Here is a 16047-nt window from a genome sequence, read left to right as displayed (position 1 = left end):
TGGTGGTCCGGAGGCTGACCAGATATCAGGGCTTCTTACCTGCAACTCCTGCTCTGGGATCTGGGTCTCCGTACCCAGAGGCGGTCTGAGGTCACGTCCTACCACCCGATTTCATGTTTGTACTTCGAATTATTATATTTTTGTTCTTTTTTGTTCATGCAAATGTAAACGAGACTGTGCTGACCCAAGGTTTAGAACTTTAAAAGTATAATTATTGTTGCTATCGGATACATGTTTCGTCCTGGGAGGCATGCAACGGCACTTTTCCGCTCTCCACCAATGAGATCGCCGTGGTTCGGACAGGCGCTGGGCTCGGCCAATCAGACGGGGTGTGACTGCGGGACGAGCCGATGCACAAGGACTGAGTGGTGGACGACATGATCTCTTCTCTAAGCCAATGAGAGCCCTGGGATCTGTTGCTGCAGGGAGGGGGAGGTTGTTGGGTTGTCCAATTAGCAGAACTGGGATCTGTGCTGGGGTGTGTGCTTGTTGAATGTTCTGTGAGATCATATTCATGTGAAACATTCATTCACCGAGTCCCAAATAAAGGAGAACTGGCAGTGTACCACGTGCTGAACTGTGTTTGGTTTAACAGGGATCACCTGAACCTTCTTTACAACCAAATACTTCCTATGATGTGGGTTATTCTTTGTGGCATGTATCTTTGCAGAAGCCGAGTCTGCTTTGGTACTTGATCCTCTCCTGTTTACTGTCTTAGAAGGATTTTCTTCTCCATTGTCTGTTTTGATTATTGGCTCAATTATTTAAACTGAATTAAATAAATACCTGGCAAAAAGTCTTCCTAATCCTAACCATTTTGCTCCAGGTGTGAACTTTCTACCTGGAATGAATGACTAACTGGCGATAGGTCAAAACATTTGAGTCAACCTCATGACGTTAATGCATTTTTCCAGCGGCTGTTTGGTGATGATGAGTGAGTTCAGGACGCTCTTGCGAGGTTATGGAGCTTTAAATACATCTTTAAAGTGGCGATTAGATTCCTTTTCACTTGTTTAGACGATTAACTCTGAACAAACAACCGAAGCCTCTCCGCCAGGAACTGATTTGGCCCAAGAGAATGTGTTGGCACTACTGATCTGAAGGCACAATATTTGCCATGACAGATTACTGTCGATCAATGCCCGTCATCCTTTGAGGATTTATTTGCTTTTCGTATTTAACGCTAAATTAGTTGCTATTCCGCTTTCAACGGCTATTCAGTTATTTAAAAGGGATTATATTAGAAATCCAATTATAGCTGTATTTCCAATAGGCTACTCGATAATTAAACGACAGTTTTAAATTAACAGGAAAAACAGTAAATAGCCTACGTTATTTTAACGCTTAAAATTTTAATGTAATTGAAACACAGTTCTTCGAAATTCAAGACAGAAAGTAGCAAATTGCCTTTCCCACAGACGGATTTCCCGTTCTAATACATTTGATTGGGGGGTGTGGGGGGGGGGGGTGATGTTGAGTCAATGTAGGCTGTAGCCACGTCGCCAATTGGCATTAGAGATGTTAATGCTACCGTTTGTGGTGTGTGAAGGAGAGACATGTGGCTCGGCCATTCACAGCAACATGCAAACTGTTCGGTGTCAAACCCATTCTCCCAACAGACACCCCCCGGGCAGACACGTGCCCATATGTGAATGCCTAAGGGCTCTCCTTGTGTCTCACGGGACAATAGGGTTAGCTCTTTAGTTAATCTCTCGCTTTATTCTAATGACATAATTGTTGGGAATGTAGCTCTGGCAGTAGGCCTACCCGATAATTTGTTTATATATGAATTCAAACGTAACATTTATTTTTACGTGTTACCATTGCTCAAGGCTGCAGTAACTATTGTAGGCCTACTGTGATTCAGTTTCCACAACTTTTATCACCATACCACCACTGAAACATACTGCCATTCCTCATGATGGCAGCAACATGGGTTTTTAATTTAGCCATATCGTCCTAATTAGCATTCCACAGATTGATTGACAGGGTTCAGGAATTATGATACACTCGAGACGGGCCTACTTGGGAGGACAGTTCCAACAGTTTCCCAGGAAAATGCAGTAGTGCCTTGGTGGGAACCTTGAGGTTATTCGGTCAGATCTGTGTGTATTAATTACTCTGCAAAAGGCAATGTGTCATTGCATTTGGACCAAGCAGCACGCGGCAACATCGGTTTGACATGCGAACAAACTGCATGGAAACAAGGTGTCACCTCGAGACTGTAGTCTTGTAAAACATCATGCACGCGGCGTTTGGGAAGCCTGGGAATAGGTCCACCTCGAGCTCGGGGTGTTGGACTTGACACCTCAGCAGAACGCGCCAGTTCACATTTATAAGCACCCTGTGCCTTCTGCCACCAAGTCACACCTTTACAAATGTTCTCACTGCGTGCCTTTCCGCCCCTGGCTGTCTGTTCATCTCTTGTTTCGTCACCTTTGCGAGGACACACGCTCTGCCTCACCAGAAGCGAGTACTCCTACACCATTTGGAGTTGGGGCACGTGGGGATGCCAAGCGCTTAAGTGACAACAACTTTGCGTAAAAGCTGTTCCACGATGTCAACATATGGGCACTTGCTCGGCAATATCAACATTCTCGGAATTGCACATATCCTCCAGCCATACAAGACTTGTTTATGTTTGGGGCCTATTATTCCAGATAGAACCATTGGCCTACCCCAAACATTTGAGCTTAATAGAGTTTTGGCTCATGCTAAATACCAGTTAGGCTAAATGCATGCTGCGTCAAGTCCCTAGTGTCGAATATCCGCGCGTGCAAACACAATCTTAATACAATATGCACATATTAGATCGTGCCATTTGGTTATCGATTTGTTTAATCATTCTTTCCACTCTGTCGAATTCCTACCGTGACAAGCCACGCGCGCGACACCAGCGCATCCCCAAAGAAATGTTGACAGATTTAGATTATTTTTGCATGATAACATGCCATCATGTTCATGCGCAAGGTTCTGAATTTTGAATAAAATCCATGACCGTTTAATGTTTTAATAGGGAGTTTACTTCAGGGGTTTAAACTATAGCCTAAATTGTGTCAGGGTATGCAAAACAGGTCACATTGGCGTATTGTCGGTTACCAATTTATTATCCAGAACTAACTGACTTTAATATGTTTCATCGGGTGGTGGATTTCCTTCTGCAATAGACCTAATGAAATGGTCCATTGTTGCTATTCACATTCGATCCAAAGGTGTCATAACGCAACATACTGTCGTATTAAAAAACACATGACACGCTTTGTTGTTTTGGTTAAAGCAATCTCACTCTACATGACGCGATCCGGCAGATCGTGAATGCGCATGATGAGAACTTTGATTGTTTACAAGAGACAGCTCATATTTATTTATCCAGTCTTTTGTTGGATTCCAAGCCGCAGAAGCGGCCCGTCTGGATAATTTTCCAACAACATAATGACAATGGAAGCTCGCTGTAGTCTCCTCTCTTCTGTGTGACGCGCCCCAGCCGGAGCGTGCCTTGGGTAAAGTCAGGGCCAACAGAGGCACGCGCTGCTCTCATTACAATGACAATAGACGCGCGCCAAAGATGAGCAACAGTTTGTAAAGCTTTCGCCCTATTGTCCCCGTGCGCCCCAGCCACATCAGCAAGCACGCAGTCTACACTGACACAGGCCTTATCAAATTAGAAGCTTAATTATTCACCTTCGCGCCAATTTAATGCAATGTTTTTTTTTTTAAAGAATAAAATCGAACGCGGTTCAAGTTCCCTGCCAATTTTGTGTCATCATCGACAATTGTTTTAATGGCCGGCTTTTCACAACAGCTTTAATCCGTCTAATCCCTTTTTGTAATTTACCTTATTTAGAGAGTGTTGCTGTTTTCGCAGTGAATCACTCAGTTATGAATTCAGAGCAGACTTGACAAAAAGACAATTGCTCCAGTGTTGCATATGGCAGACACACTGCTTGACTGCTGTCACCCGTAGAACACACCACGGGGACACAACTTTACTCTATATGTCCGTAATAGGCTACATCGTCTACTCAAAACTATTATGTAGATTTTTAAATGGTCATTGTGATTTTTATGTATTAGTACTTCACTGAGCCACGTAACAGTTTGTTCATGTTTTATGTAGGCCAGACACAATACATATGTGGTTAAATAATGCAGGTTTTTGCTAAAGCCTTTCTGTTGCTGAGTCCAACTAGGCGGATGTGTATTCAAACATCTTAGCTCTACGGCAGTGATTTGTACGTATTTCCTTCATCGGCCTGTTACCATTATGGAGATGCGCTTTCTTCAGTGTTAGAGTCTGAAAACATGCTATGGCCATTAATCTAATTCACGTGCCTGCCTGTAAGGCACTCAAGTCGTGATCATTATAGGTTCTGACCTAGGAAATTGCGTGCGTTATTACCCTCTGAAGACATTGTACATAGAAGGAGTGGCCAGGTGCCGTTGATTATCATACAGCTGCCGTCATGTACCCGTCTCGTCCCGCCACCCCACCCCCATTCCCTTTCCCTCCTTCTACAAAAGCAATTATCTGACATCTTCAGTGCTGCACGACCCCCACCGCCCCCCCTTCTCCCCTCCCCAAGATTCCAGGTCCCCAAACCAAGACAACAAAAGACCCCTCTGATTCTTTCCACGGCACAATAAAAGATTTTGCTCCCAAATCTGCCGGTTTAACGACTCACACGCGTCAGAACAATTACTATTCTTGGGCTGAATTAAAGGGGTGTGCGCGCCGAACACCCCCCCCCCCCCTCCCCCACCCCCCCGTCTTACACAACGCGCGGCCGTTGTCCGCCCTCCCCAGAGGAAAAGATAAAGAACGAAAAGTCTCAGAAGAATAGGGTGGCACGCGACACCCAGTTGAAAACAAAAAGACAGGAGTAAAAAACAGTTTTTAAGGGTAAAGCGACTGAGTTTCTCAACTTCATGAGCTTCTCACTATGTCCCGTTTACACCGACTCTAGTCCATCTAGTGTAAACTGTGCGCATTTCATGAATCAAGTTCCCCCTCAAATGAAATAGCCTAACACTTATTAAAAGATCTGTCTTCCTGCAGCCTTAACGTGGCTTAACGTAATCAACATGGCTTTTGTTTTGAGTTTTGGTGTGGGGTACTTGCGACCATTTGGAACCCACAATTCTCTATCGCTGAGAAAGTGTGGTCTATATACCTATACCTCTGTATGGACAGCATTTTGTTATATTGCAGTCGCCAATTGCCGCGTGGTGAGATAGAATCAAAGCGTCCCATAAAACACCAAACTTCATGACACGCCTCCCCCGCGCGCCCTCCCTCTCCCAGGACAGTATAAATAGCTTGCCACTGTTGCAGGTTACTTAACAGAACAAGTCCAGAGTACAAACTAACTCCTTAGATTAGCTCATGGATTGTATTTTTGTTGTGAGCACCATCCACATTTAAACTTGTATCTTGTATATTTACATGTTTTTGTCTTTCCGACGATTTTATTCTGGTTTGGAGTATAGGGTTTTTTCCCCATCGAAATTGGATTTCTAGAATTGTCTGCTATATTTGGATAGCAGACTAGAACGCGCACCCAACAATGTCTCGTTTGTTTTTAACGTATTTTTTTGCGTTGATATCCACGCAAGTGGTAAGTTTCAATTTATTTTATGCGCTTTGATCTGTTGGTTCTTTGCGGGACTGATTAAAACCTTCACCGAGTTACTGCTCACCGTGTCGTGTTTACTAATACCTGCTCTTTCCCACATAGGTTGACTCGTCCGGTGTGTTTGAGTTGAAAGTACACTCCTTCAGCAGTTCTCGAAGTGTCTGTAAACAGTCCAGTGATTGCCAGATCTTTTTCCGCGTTTGTCTGAAACATTCACAAGATGTCATCTCCCCGGAGCCTCCGTGCACCTACGGTACGGGGCTCACCGATATCTTCAGTGCTGACCGCAGTTCCATCTCTGCTAGCGCGCCGGTCAGGGTGCCTTTCCATTTCAAGTGGCCGGTAAGTACCGATCAAAACCTATTATCACTCACATATCATCACTACGTTATTATTTAGCCAGGGATAAATAGCACGTATTTACATAACATTTGTGTGATGCAAAGGGTTCTCTCTTGGTTTCATTTCAGGGAACTTTTTCACTGATAATTGAAGCCTGGAATGCCGAGTCCTCCGATGGTCAGTCTACAGGTAGGTCGCCCTCTGTCCTCTAGGGGGCGCACATTTACTTTCATCTAGTTGTAAAACGGGACCCATCACTTTGATGTAGTTTTACTTAACATTCCTAAAATAGAGGCATACACTGGGACATGTACTTAGTTTTTATGCATGTTATCTAATAGGGTGTTCTGTTTTTTGTTGTTTTGTTTTTTACACAGAAAACCAAAACAACTTGATCAGCCGTTTGGTCACCTCTAGAAGACTTGCCGTTGGCGAGGAATGGTCACAGGACGTTCGATTTAGCGAGCAGAGCGAATTACGGTATTCTTACCACGTTATCTGTGATGAATACTACCACGGAGAAAGCTGCTCCGACTACTGCAGACCCCGTGATGACCAATTCGGACACTTTACCTGTGATTCCTACGGGAGCAGAACTTGCCTTCCCGGATGGAAAGGAGAATACTGCGCTGACCGTAAGTTCCTGTACAATGTAATGCTTCCGTTGTTTAAAAATAAATCTCGTTATTGCATAGTTGTGAATATTTTACTTTTATAGTTTTTTTTTCACTCGTACTTGGAATTCCGTTGAGATTTGAACACTTTGATTTTACACGAATAGCGCGCGTTATTTTCTCACTTTAAATTGTTAACTCAAGCAGTTCAACGACATCCTTGGTCGAGCATAAAAAAAGCTGCTGTTCCTTCAAATGAGGAGTTAGTCTGCATCTTTTGTTTGCCTTAACAATGGTCGCTGGGTGTATGCTTTAACAGGGACACGCGCTGGAACGTAATGTGCGCTCCCTTGCGTGAAAAATAGACGGCATGTGTTTCTTTTGTGTGTGTACCAGCTGCTTCGCTTACTACTTAACAAATACTTGATGTGTCTGAGGCCGGCGAAGGGGGGTTGTTTTGTGATGCGAACAGGAGCTCTAATGTTCCTCCTCTCTCTCTCTCTCCCTCTCTCTCTATCTGCGCAGCCATCTGCTCGTCTGGTTGCAACGAGGGGCAAGGGGACTGTGAAGCCCCTGGCGAGTGCACGTGCCGCCTGGGATGGCAGGGCGCGCTGTGCGACGAGTGCATGCGCCACCCGGGCTGCCTGCACGGCACCTGCGACGAGCCGTGGCAGTGTAACTGCAAGGAGGGCTGGGGAGGCCTGTTCTGTAACCAGGACCTCAACTACTGCACCAACCACCGGCCCTGCAGGAACGACGCCACCTGCACCAACACCGGCCAGGGAAGCTACACCTGCACGTGCCGCCCAGGGTTCAGCGGCAACAACTGCGAGATCGAGACCAACGAGTGCGACAGCAACCCCTGCAAGAACGGAGGAAGCTGCAACGTATGTCCCTAACGGTTTTTCCCAATAAACAACTCCTTGCTGGAGCCCCCTTGATGGGGCCCCCTCGAGGGGCCGTGTCTTATAGTGAGCTAAGACTGAACCAGTTGAGGGAGAAATTGAGGGATTTATCATTCACGTGTTAATCTTAATTAAGTCTTACCCTATGATACACAATTAATTAATATATTGCTATTCTAATATTATTATACTTTTTCTTTATATTACTACTTAGATCATAGTGATGCATGTGATACAGGCTTGTAGGTACGTCCCCTTTTTATCCAGTGCTCCTGATGTCCTCTGCTTGGACTGGGAAGAACAGTGTCAGGGCCACATATGAGTTCATATTCAAGCACTGCCTTTGTATTCATACTTCATTCTGTATCCAAGCTGTGTCGTGTCTGTCTTCAGTCTGTGTCCAGTCTGTGTTCACTGTGTTCAGTCTGTGTTTAGTCTGTGTTCACTCTGTGTTCACTCTGTGTTCAGTCTGTGTTCAGTCTGTGTTCACTCTGTGTTCACTCTGTGTTCAGTCTGTGTTCACACTGTGTTCACTCTGTGTTCACTCTGTGTTCACTCTGTGTTCACTGTGTGTTCACTCTGTGTTCACTGTGAAAATGATCTGACTGAGCATGGTACCTCAGAGCAGGACTCGGAAACATTTTTCCTGTCAAGAGCCATTTTACTAAAGAAGGGGACATTGGAAGCTGCAATGGATGACTAGCTTCGTTTGAGTTGGAGTGGTAAAAACATTGATATGTCATATGTTTTTTTATTGTCATCCATTGATTCAAAATAATTATCGCAACAAAAATATTTTCTGGTTAGAACAGTAATAGTAAACATATAATAAACATATTTGAATCTTAAAATCTTAAAGTGAGTGTGCTATCCTTAAATACACAATTAAAAAATGTTGAAAAATGTACAACAAAATACTGATAGAACTATACAATATAAAAAGTAAAATAAAAAATATGAGAGTGCAAATAACATAGTTGGTCATAGTTTTTCATCTTCTGACGTTTCCAGTTGGGTATTTGTGACTGAAAGAAAGTGTCTAAAAATGTGTCGTCATGTTAGCAAAACGTTTATGCGACAACTTCTCACTCACAAATTCTGCATTCCTCTTCCCTCTGTTATTTGGTTTTTGGCCGTTGAAATATTTAACCATACCGCTAAATTCACTATTTTTTTCTTTTTTTCCTTCTTCATTGTTTACTTCTATGCACACTAGGCTAGGTTGGTCTAGGCTTCACTGGTAGAGTTGGATAGGACTGATGGAATGTAGCGATTGGTTTTAAACGCAGTGTTTTTGTGCAGTCTCCTTACCCATTTTCTTATTGAAAGAAATCTGCACATTTGTAAAAAAATCCATAGACGGTAGAAAGTCCATAACTTCTAGAAACTCCGGAACCTCGAGAAAATTCCAGGAAATTTAGAACCTCTAGAAATTCCAGAAACACCAGAACATAGACTGAAGTCCCACTTTTGGTGGAAATGGACCTTTGGACTTTCAGAGTCCTCACCTATGTGTGTGTGTATGTGTTCTTCATGTCCTCATGCAGGACCAGGAAAGCGACTATTCCTGCACGTGCCCTCAGGGTTTCTACGGGAAGAACTGTGAGATTAGTGCCATGACGTGTGCAGACGGGCCCTGCTTCAACGGGGGCACCTGCACGCCGCTGGTGTCTGGCGGCTACACCTGCCGCTGCCCCGCTTCCTACATGGGCTCCAACTGTGAGAAAAAGATGGACCGCTGCAGCAGCGACCCCTGCGCTAACGGTAAGCCCCCCCCGTCCTCTAACCCCACGTCCCCCGCCCAGCATCCGAGCACACTGAGAGACGCGGCCGGTAACCCAGCCGGTAACCCAGCCGGTAACCAGGCTAGTAATCCCCCACTCCCTCCCTCCCAGAGCATCGAGGAATGTGTATCTCGGAGTGTAAGTGAGACTGGCCGCCGCCACGGAACCCCTAAGGAACTTGTATTTACCTGTCCGTCTGACAAACAAACAACTCCACACACACTCTCACTGCAAACTAACCACAGCAACCCACATTCACACACTCACAGCAAACTAACCACAGCAACCCACATTCACACACTCACAGCAAACGACATGCACATTCTCTGTCAGGTGCCTCCCTTGCTACCAGTAGCTGTGTGTTGTTTTGAAATGCACCTTTTGCTCCCTACTATGTGGACCGGGCAGGAATGCAGCACTGGCACGCCACAGCCTGGAGACGCCAGCCTGGGGCAGACAAGGCCTGGGGCAGATATGGCCTGGGGCAGATAGCATGGAGGGACAGATAGCGAGTGGGGCGGATAAGGGCCTAGAACTGCTAATATTATGCTTAATTCATCTCTTTTAGCACCCACTGAACTCTTGAGTTAGTGTGTGCTCCCAAGGGTCCTCATTAGCCAAGGAAAGACCATCTTATCTGGAGTCAGTCTCATTCCTGATTGTGTGTCTGTCTCTCTGTAGATTATGAAAGGAGAGCTTCCAGACCTAGCGTTCTCAGTTAGCTGTGATTCTAACCTCCCTCCTCCGCAGGCGGACAGTGTCTGGACCTGGGCCACAGCCTTATGTGTCGCTGTCGTCCCGGCTTCTCGGGCGCGCGCTGCTTGACCAACATCGACGAGTGCAGCCGCAGCCCCTGCCGCAACGCGGGCACATGCCTGGACGGCATCAACGACTTCACCTGCACCTGCACACTGGGCTTCACCGGGAAGGACTGCAGCGTGCGCGCCGATGCCTGCTCACTCGTCCCATGCCAGAACGGAGGCACCTGCTTTACTCACTTCACCGGGCCTGTCTGCCAGTGTCCCGCCGGCTTCATGGGAGCCAAGTGTGAGCACAGCCTCAACCCTACCCCGCGGCCCGCCGCTCCCACGCCAGCCGACGGCTTCTCTGCAGCCCTGGGAGTCAGCGTCGTCCTGGGCCTGGTCACCCTCGTCATGCTGGTGTGCGCTGCCATTTTGGGTCTTCGCCAGCTGAGGCGGGGCAGGAAGGGAATGGTTTCCTGTGTCAGGAACGACTTGGAGACCGTCAATAACCGGACGACGCCCGGCCCGTTCCCCAGCGCCAGCATGAGGGAGAAGGAGGCGTTCCTAATCCCCGGCGGCCAGTACAAGGTGTCTAATAAGGACGTAGCGCTTAGCTCCGCCCCCGAGCAGAAGACCGGCGACAACGCGGCGTACAAACAAAAGATGGCCGACTGTAACCTTGCCTGGGACGATGACAGGATCGCCAAGAGCAAGTTTGACCGGCAAGTAACCTTTATCACTGGACAAACTGACAGTTACTCACTCTCACACACACACACTCAGACACTCACTCACGGTCCACACCCACGGCTATCTTGATATGCTCTTTAAATTAGTGTGGAACCCGACTTGACCTGTCCATGTTTTTCCTCCAACAGAAAGAATTGTGCATCTACCGTGGTGGTCCCTCCACTTAGCTTCCTCAAAGAAGGCCTCTTTCCCCCCGTCTTCATCATTCCTGAGCAGATGGAGCAGTGTGTGTTTGCTACTGAGGTAAACTACCAACTGACGCTAACAGACAACAACTCTCTAGATTTCAACTGTAAAAAAAAAAAAGAAGAGATTTTTTGTAAGGATTTGAAAACTAACTCTTTTCGTCTTCAATTGCAGGTGTAACAACAGTATTGCCATCTCTGGAGAGCCTCAACCAACCAAGGCCAAGGCCTGACCATGTTTACAATCTTTCCAGGACAATTCAAAGATTTGAAGAAGATTTATTTTAACAACATATATTTTAATTTAATATTTATTCATGCTGCTCATTGAAAATGACTTTGACAATGTTTCAGAAGACAATATTCCGAGCCCTAGAGGATCCACTGAATATTCAGGCGCCACTTGCACTACTATAAATATATTTGTAATCTTAATATAATTCTTTTTTATTTTTATTTTATTTTTATGAAAAAGAAATGAACAAACTTAAATAGTAATTTTTCCTCAATAGGAGGGTATAGGATCTCTCCATCAATCCCAGAGAGTCAGTTCTGAGGAGGGAGAACGATGTTACTCTGGATGCCTTCTCCTCCTCCAGCCCTCTCCTCAATCACTAGAGAGGCCTGGTCTCCTATAATCTCTGAATAAACTGAAACTACAATCTCCTGGAGGATCATGGGAAAAGACAACCAGAGGGAAAAAAATATATATTTTTTTCCATCATCAGCTCTTGTTGATTATTTTCTGTTTCCAAATCAGGACACATTTTGAAACTAAGGAATGAAGATTACATTTTATTTCTAGCTTCATTTTTGAAATTTTTATGTTGGGGTTGTTTTTGCTGAAATTGAAACTGGAGGGTCATGAAAAGGATATATCCCTGATGGGAGTTGTAGTTTTTTGAGGTTACTGGGAAGACCCAGACATCCTCCTGCTGGATCCAATCACTACGTAGCCTTCAAGAGCAAAACAGTCTGCCAAGAAAAAGAACTTATTAAGTGCCTGATGTTTCCATGAACTCTACAAACCCAGGACCATTCTTGTGCCATTTTTCATTCTCCTAGATGGTTATCGATATTTCTATACCGTCACATCAGGTGATATAGATGTACTGTACACCCACTGTTTGATAGTGTGATATCTTTTCGAGGAAAACTCTGCATTCCTTAAATCTATTCTCAACTCACCCGTATAGTTCCTGGTGAGAACAGAAGTATGCCATGACCTAAAAGGAAATGGTATTTAATCACACACACGAGAAAAAGTTAGTCAAATTTTGATCTTTCAGAATTTGTTTGAAACTGTACATGTTTAGTTTTTCTCCCAAGTGGTTGTAACTTTCTCCACCAGGTTATTTGATGTTGTAGTGAGATGTAGCTTCTCACCTTTGAGATCAGGTTGAGACAGGTTTGTACACGACACCAACACTGGGACACATTCCCAACACTCCCAAGAATAGGTGACGTTTGTTATCTTTTTGTTCCAAATCAAGTCTTGTAAAAAAAAAAAGAAAAAGAAAAAAAAAAAACGGATAAACAGACTTATCTCAGTTTTAAAATCATATTTGTTTCAAAGTGAAGGATTCTAAGAGAGAGGATGTTTTCCATTTTTCTTTCCTTTCTATTCATCCTCCTTTTCTGTCACTGTAAACCAAATACGTGTTTTCTTTTTCTTTAAAAAATATTTGTAACATCCTCTCTTATTTAACAATGCAATGTGTACAAAACCATAAGATATTCTTTCTATTTAATTTTGTTTGTACATAATTTGTATTTATAAAGAGAATTGTAAATGTTTACGTAAAAATATATATATATTTTCATAAATAAAGCTGAAAATCATGTAAGTCGTGTGGATTTTGGTTGAGTTTGGATGGAGTTCGGCTGGGTTAGCTTGTTTTGTTTTTTTAATATTCATCTGGGCCTCTTCTCCTGACGCTCAGTATGGTAAGCAGATGGATATGAGGCCCAACTCCACCTCCATGGAGGCAGCCCTGCACAGGACCTCCTAACCCAGGGCCCCTCAGCCCTCCTCAGGGACACCTCCCCTCGACGCTCCCCCTGCAGCCGGACAGATAGCAGCTCTGCTGGGCTGCCCGTGTGCAGCTTGGTGAGGGGGCTGGTGTACGGGGGACAGTGCTCAGGGTAGCTGGGATCACTGGAGGAGGAGGAGGAGGGGGGGAGGAGGGGGGGAGATAGACAGCGGGTGAGAGAGTGAATGTCGGAGGGATGGAGGAAGATAGGGAGCGGGTGAAATGAAAAGGGGGGTGGGGACAAGAAGAACAGAAGGATGAAGTGTGGGGGGAAAGTGAGGGGAAGTGGGACTGAGGCAGGACTCGCATCTTCATCATCCCTGAGGCAAACTTCCCACAGCATATTATTATATGGATCTAAAGACCAGCTCTAATCCTGTACCCCCCAACCCCAACCCACGCCCTCATGCCTGCATATATATGCTAATTCTGCCCCCCCCCTTTCCAAGCTTCTATCCTGTATTGTACTGAGGAGATTAAAGAAGTGTACATGAACAAACCAGCCCCCTCTCTCCGCGGCTCCTCCACACATCTGCCGTTAGCTAATGCCATTAGGTTCCCAGCTAACAGCGTGGAGAGGTGTTGCTGTGTCCTGGGCGTCCAGCTGAAGCCCACAGAGACACGCTGAGACGTCAAGACAGGCCTCGGGGCGTGTGAAGGGCCTGTGAAATCACCTGCCTCCCGATGGCCCCTCCCCTTTCCCCCCTGCCTCCCATCTCTCCCGCTCCTCCTTCCCCTCCTCTTTCTCTCTTTGAGGAAATGTGGTGATAAAGGAGAGGAGACGGTATGGAGGGGGGAGGGGGCTCTCCTGTGGAGGCTAGGAGGCCCCAGGATCCTCCCCTGGAGAGAGACGATGAGGGGGGAGGGGGCAGGAGGGGACGACTGAGCCCCCCTCTGCACCTGAAGCCTCTGCCCCAGTCCTCGTGCCTAGCCCCTGCCATAACTCCTATCCCCTGCCCCAGTCCTGGTTCCTATCCCCTGCCCCAGTCCTGGTGCCTATCCCCTGCCCCAGTCCTGGTTCCTATCCCCTGCCCCAGACCTGGTTCCTATCCCCTGCCCCAGTCCTGGTTCCTATCCCCTGCCCCAGTCCTGGTTCCTATCCCCTGCCCCAGTCCTGGTTCCTATCCCCTGCCCCAGTCCTGGTTCCTATCCCCTGCCCCAGACCTGGTTCCTATCCCCTGCCCCAGTTCTGGTTCCTATCCCCTGCCATAGCTCCTAGTCCCTGCCCCTAACTCTGGATTTGTGTCCTGCACCAACAAGACTCCAGGTACCTGTGGGAGGTGTATGAGGTCACGGCAGCAGGAACAATCCTTGTCTGTTCATGGAAGAGACAGGGGTTTTCTCCCTCACCCTCCTTGCCCCTGCCCTTAGAAAAAGATGATTAACTATTATTGATCCTCTGCTCCATGCTGTCCTCCTTTGTCATTTCTTCAGAACGTTGCCGGTTACATTCCCCACCGTGCTTAATGACGTTGTGTCCTTGGGCAAGGCACTTCACCCTACTTTCTGGAATGTCCCTACACTTACTGTAAGTCGCTCTGGATAAGAGCATCTGCTAAATGTAAATTAAACCACAGTCCAGAAAGATAAAAACAGTAAACGACAATCCGTAAAGATTAACGATCTGACTTCCACTTCCCCCTTTGTCCTGGTGTGCAGGAAAAAGTCTGTGTTTCTGGAAAAGTGGCCTTGGGGTGAATAAACTGCTGGCCAAGATGACAGATAACAAAGTGAAAGTGTGGAGGACGCAGGAGTCGTGTGAGCCAGCTGCTCTCGCCACCCCTCTCTGTCAAGGTGGAGGACGTTTTAACATTTTCAGGCTTGCATAAGAAAGTTCTGTGCCTTTAAGGTTAATGTGTGGTTGATGACATGTCAGTTAGAGGCCGGAGGGCGGTTAAAGGAGGCTGGGGCTGGAGGTTGTTGGCTGTAGAGGAAGGCCAGAGGCTGGGGCGGACAGCAGGGAAATGAAGTAACGTTCATCTGGTTCACCTGCTGTCCGCCTGGCTTTGTGTCAAAATTCTTATCGCCACACACACACACGCACGCACACGCACATACCAACCTGCTAGGCTTTTGAAATTGGACCTTGTCACTATGAGTCACCTGCAGAATGGAGACTGGCTGACTGTGTGTGCGTGTGTGTGTGTATATGTGTGTGTATACGCTTGTGTCAGTCTGTCGCCCTGTGTATATGTGTATAAGTATTCCTGTACCTGTATATAATACACAATGTACAGTTTCTCAGTCAATATGGGTCAGACGAGCCTCCTGATTGGCCGAGGAAGTCGTTAATAACAGGAAGTGGATGTGTACACTGGGGTGGGGCAAACCCAGCTGCAGCAGTGTCCTGTTTACCTTCTCCAGAAGGATGGTGGGAGAGAGGGAGGGGAGGGGGGGAGTAACTGATTGACAGAGGTGTAGAAGAGGGAAGGAGAGGAGGAGGACATGAATAGGAGAAGGGAGAAGTGGAGCAGTGTGGATGAAGGACGGAGAATGAATGGGAGGAGAAGGAGGAGGTGGAGGGGAGGGAGGGAGGAGGTGGAGGGGAGGGAGGAGGTGGAGGGGAGGGAGGGAGGAGGTGGAGGGGAGGGAGGGAGGGGAGGGAGGGAGGAGGTGGAGGGGAGGGAGGGAGGAGGTGGAGGGGAGGGAGGGAGGAGGTGGAGGGGAGGGAGGGAGGAAAATGAAGAGGAGAAGTAGCGAGGAGAGAGAGAGAGAGAGAGAGAGAGAGAGAGAGAGAGAGAGAGAGAGAGAGAGAGAGAGAGAGAGGAAGAAGATGATGAGAAGTATGGAGAGAGAAGAGGATGCTTGTGACTCTCCAGGCTGGCCTTCCTGAGAGGGACTGGGTCTGCTTGACAGAAGCCGCCTCCTCCTCTAAAAACAGACCATTCTCTCTCCTCATCTCCTGATGCTATTGCTCTTGGTGTGTGTGTGTGCGTGTGTGTGTGTGTTCTCGAAGGACAAACAATGAATCAGTACCCTGACCTACTCTCCATAAAATGTCCTGGTTTTCCTGTCAGTGTACTCTCAAAGTAGTGTCAATATTACGGCTTATTCACTT

At 46.6% G+C, this 16047-nt stretch overlaps 1 protein-coding gene across 1 annotated transcript; it reads left to right on the top strand.

Moving 5' to 3' along the window:
- The first annotated feature begins 5337 nt into the window (after window positions 1–5337).
- dlc (deltaC) lies at window positions 5338–12795 on the top strand. Its single transcript, XM_047035771.1, has 9 exons — window positions 5338–5615; window positions 5736–5975; window positions 6104–6164; window positions 6353–6610; window positions 7115–7476; window positions 9042–9258; window positions 10029–10743; window positions 10900–11014; window positions 11132–12795. The coding sequence occupies exons 1-9, from the start codon at window positions 5565–5567 to the stop codon at window positions 11135–11137; spliced, it is 2025 nt and encodes a 674-aa protein (XP_046891727.1). The 5' UTR covers window positions 5338–5564; the 3' UTR covers window positions 11138–12795.
- The last annotated feature ends 3252 nt before the right edge of the window (window positions 12796–16047 follow it).

The sequence above is a fragment of the Hypomesus transpacificus genome, chromosome 15 (assembly GCF_021917145.1).
Source record: "Hypomesus transpacificus isolate Combined female chromosome 15, fHypTra1, whole genome shotgun sequence".
NCBI lineage: Eukaryota > Metazoa > Chordata > Actinopteri > Osmeriformes > Osmeridae > Hypomesus > Hypomesus transpacificus.
The sequence above is the reverse complement of the archived record's forward strand: the minus strand, read 5'-3'. Positions and strand labels throughout refer to the sequence as shown.

What these genes read in the sequence shown, in the direction of transcription:
- dlc (XM_047035771.1), top strand. Translation starts at nt 5,565, where the DNA reads ATGTCTCGTTTGTTTTTAACGTATTTTTTTGCGTTGATATCCACGCAA. An exon ending in CGTTGATATCCACGCAAGTG is followed by an intron (nt 5,616 to 5,735) that starts GTAAGTTTCAAT and finishes TTTCCCACATAG; the next exon opens with GTTGACTCGTCCGGTGTGTT. An exon ending in AGGAGAATACTGCGCTGACC is followed by an intron (nt 6,611 to 7,114) that starts GTAAGTTCCTGT and finishes CTATCTGCGCAG; the next exon opens with CCATCTGCTCGTCTGGTTGC.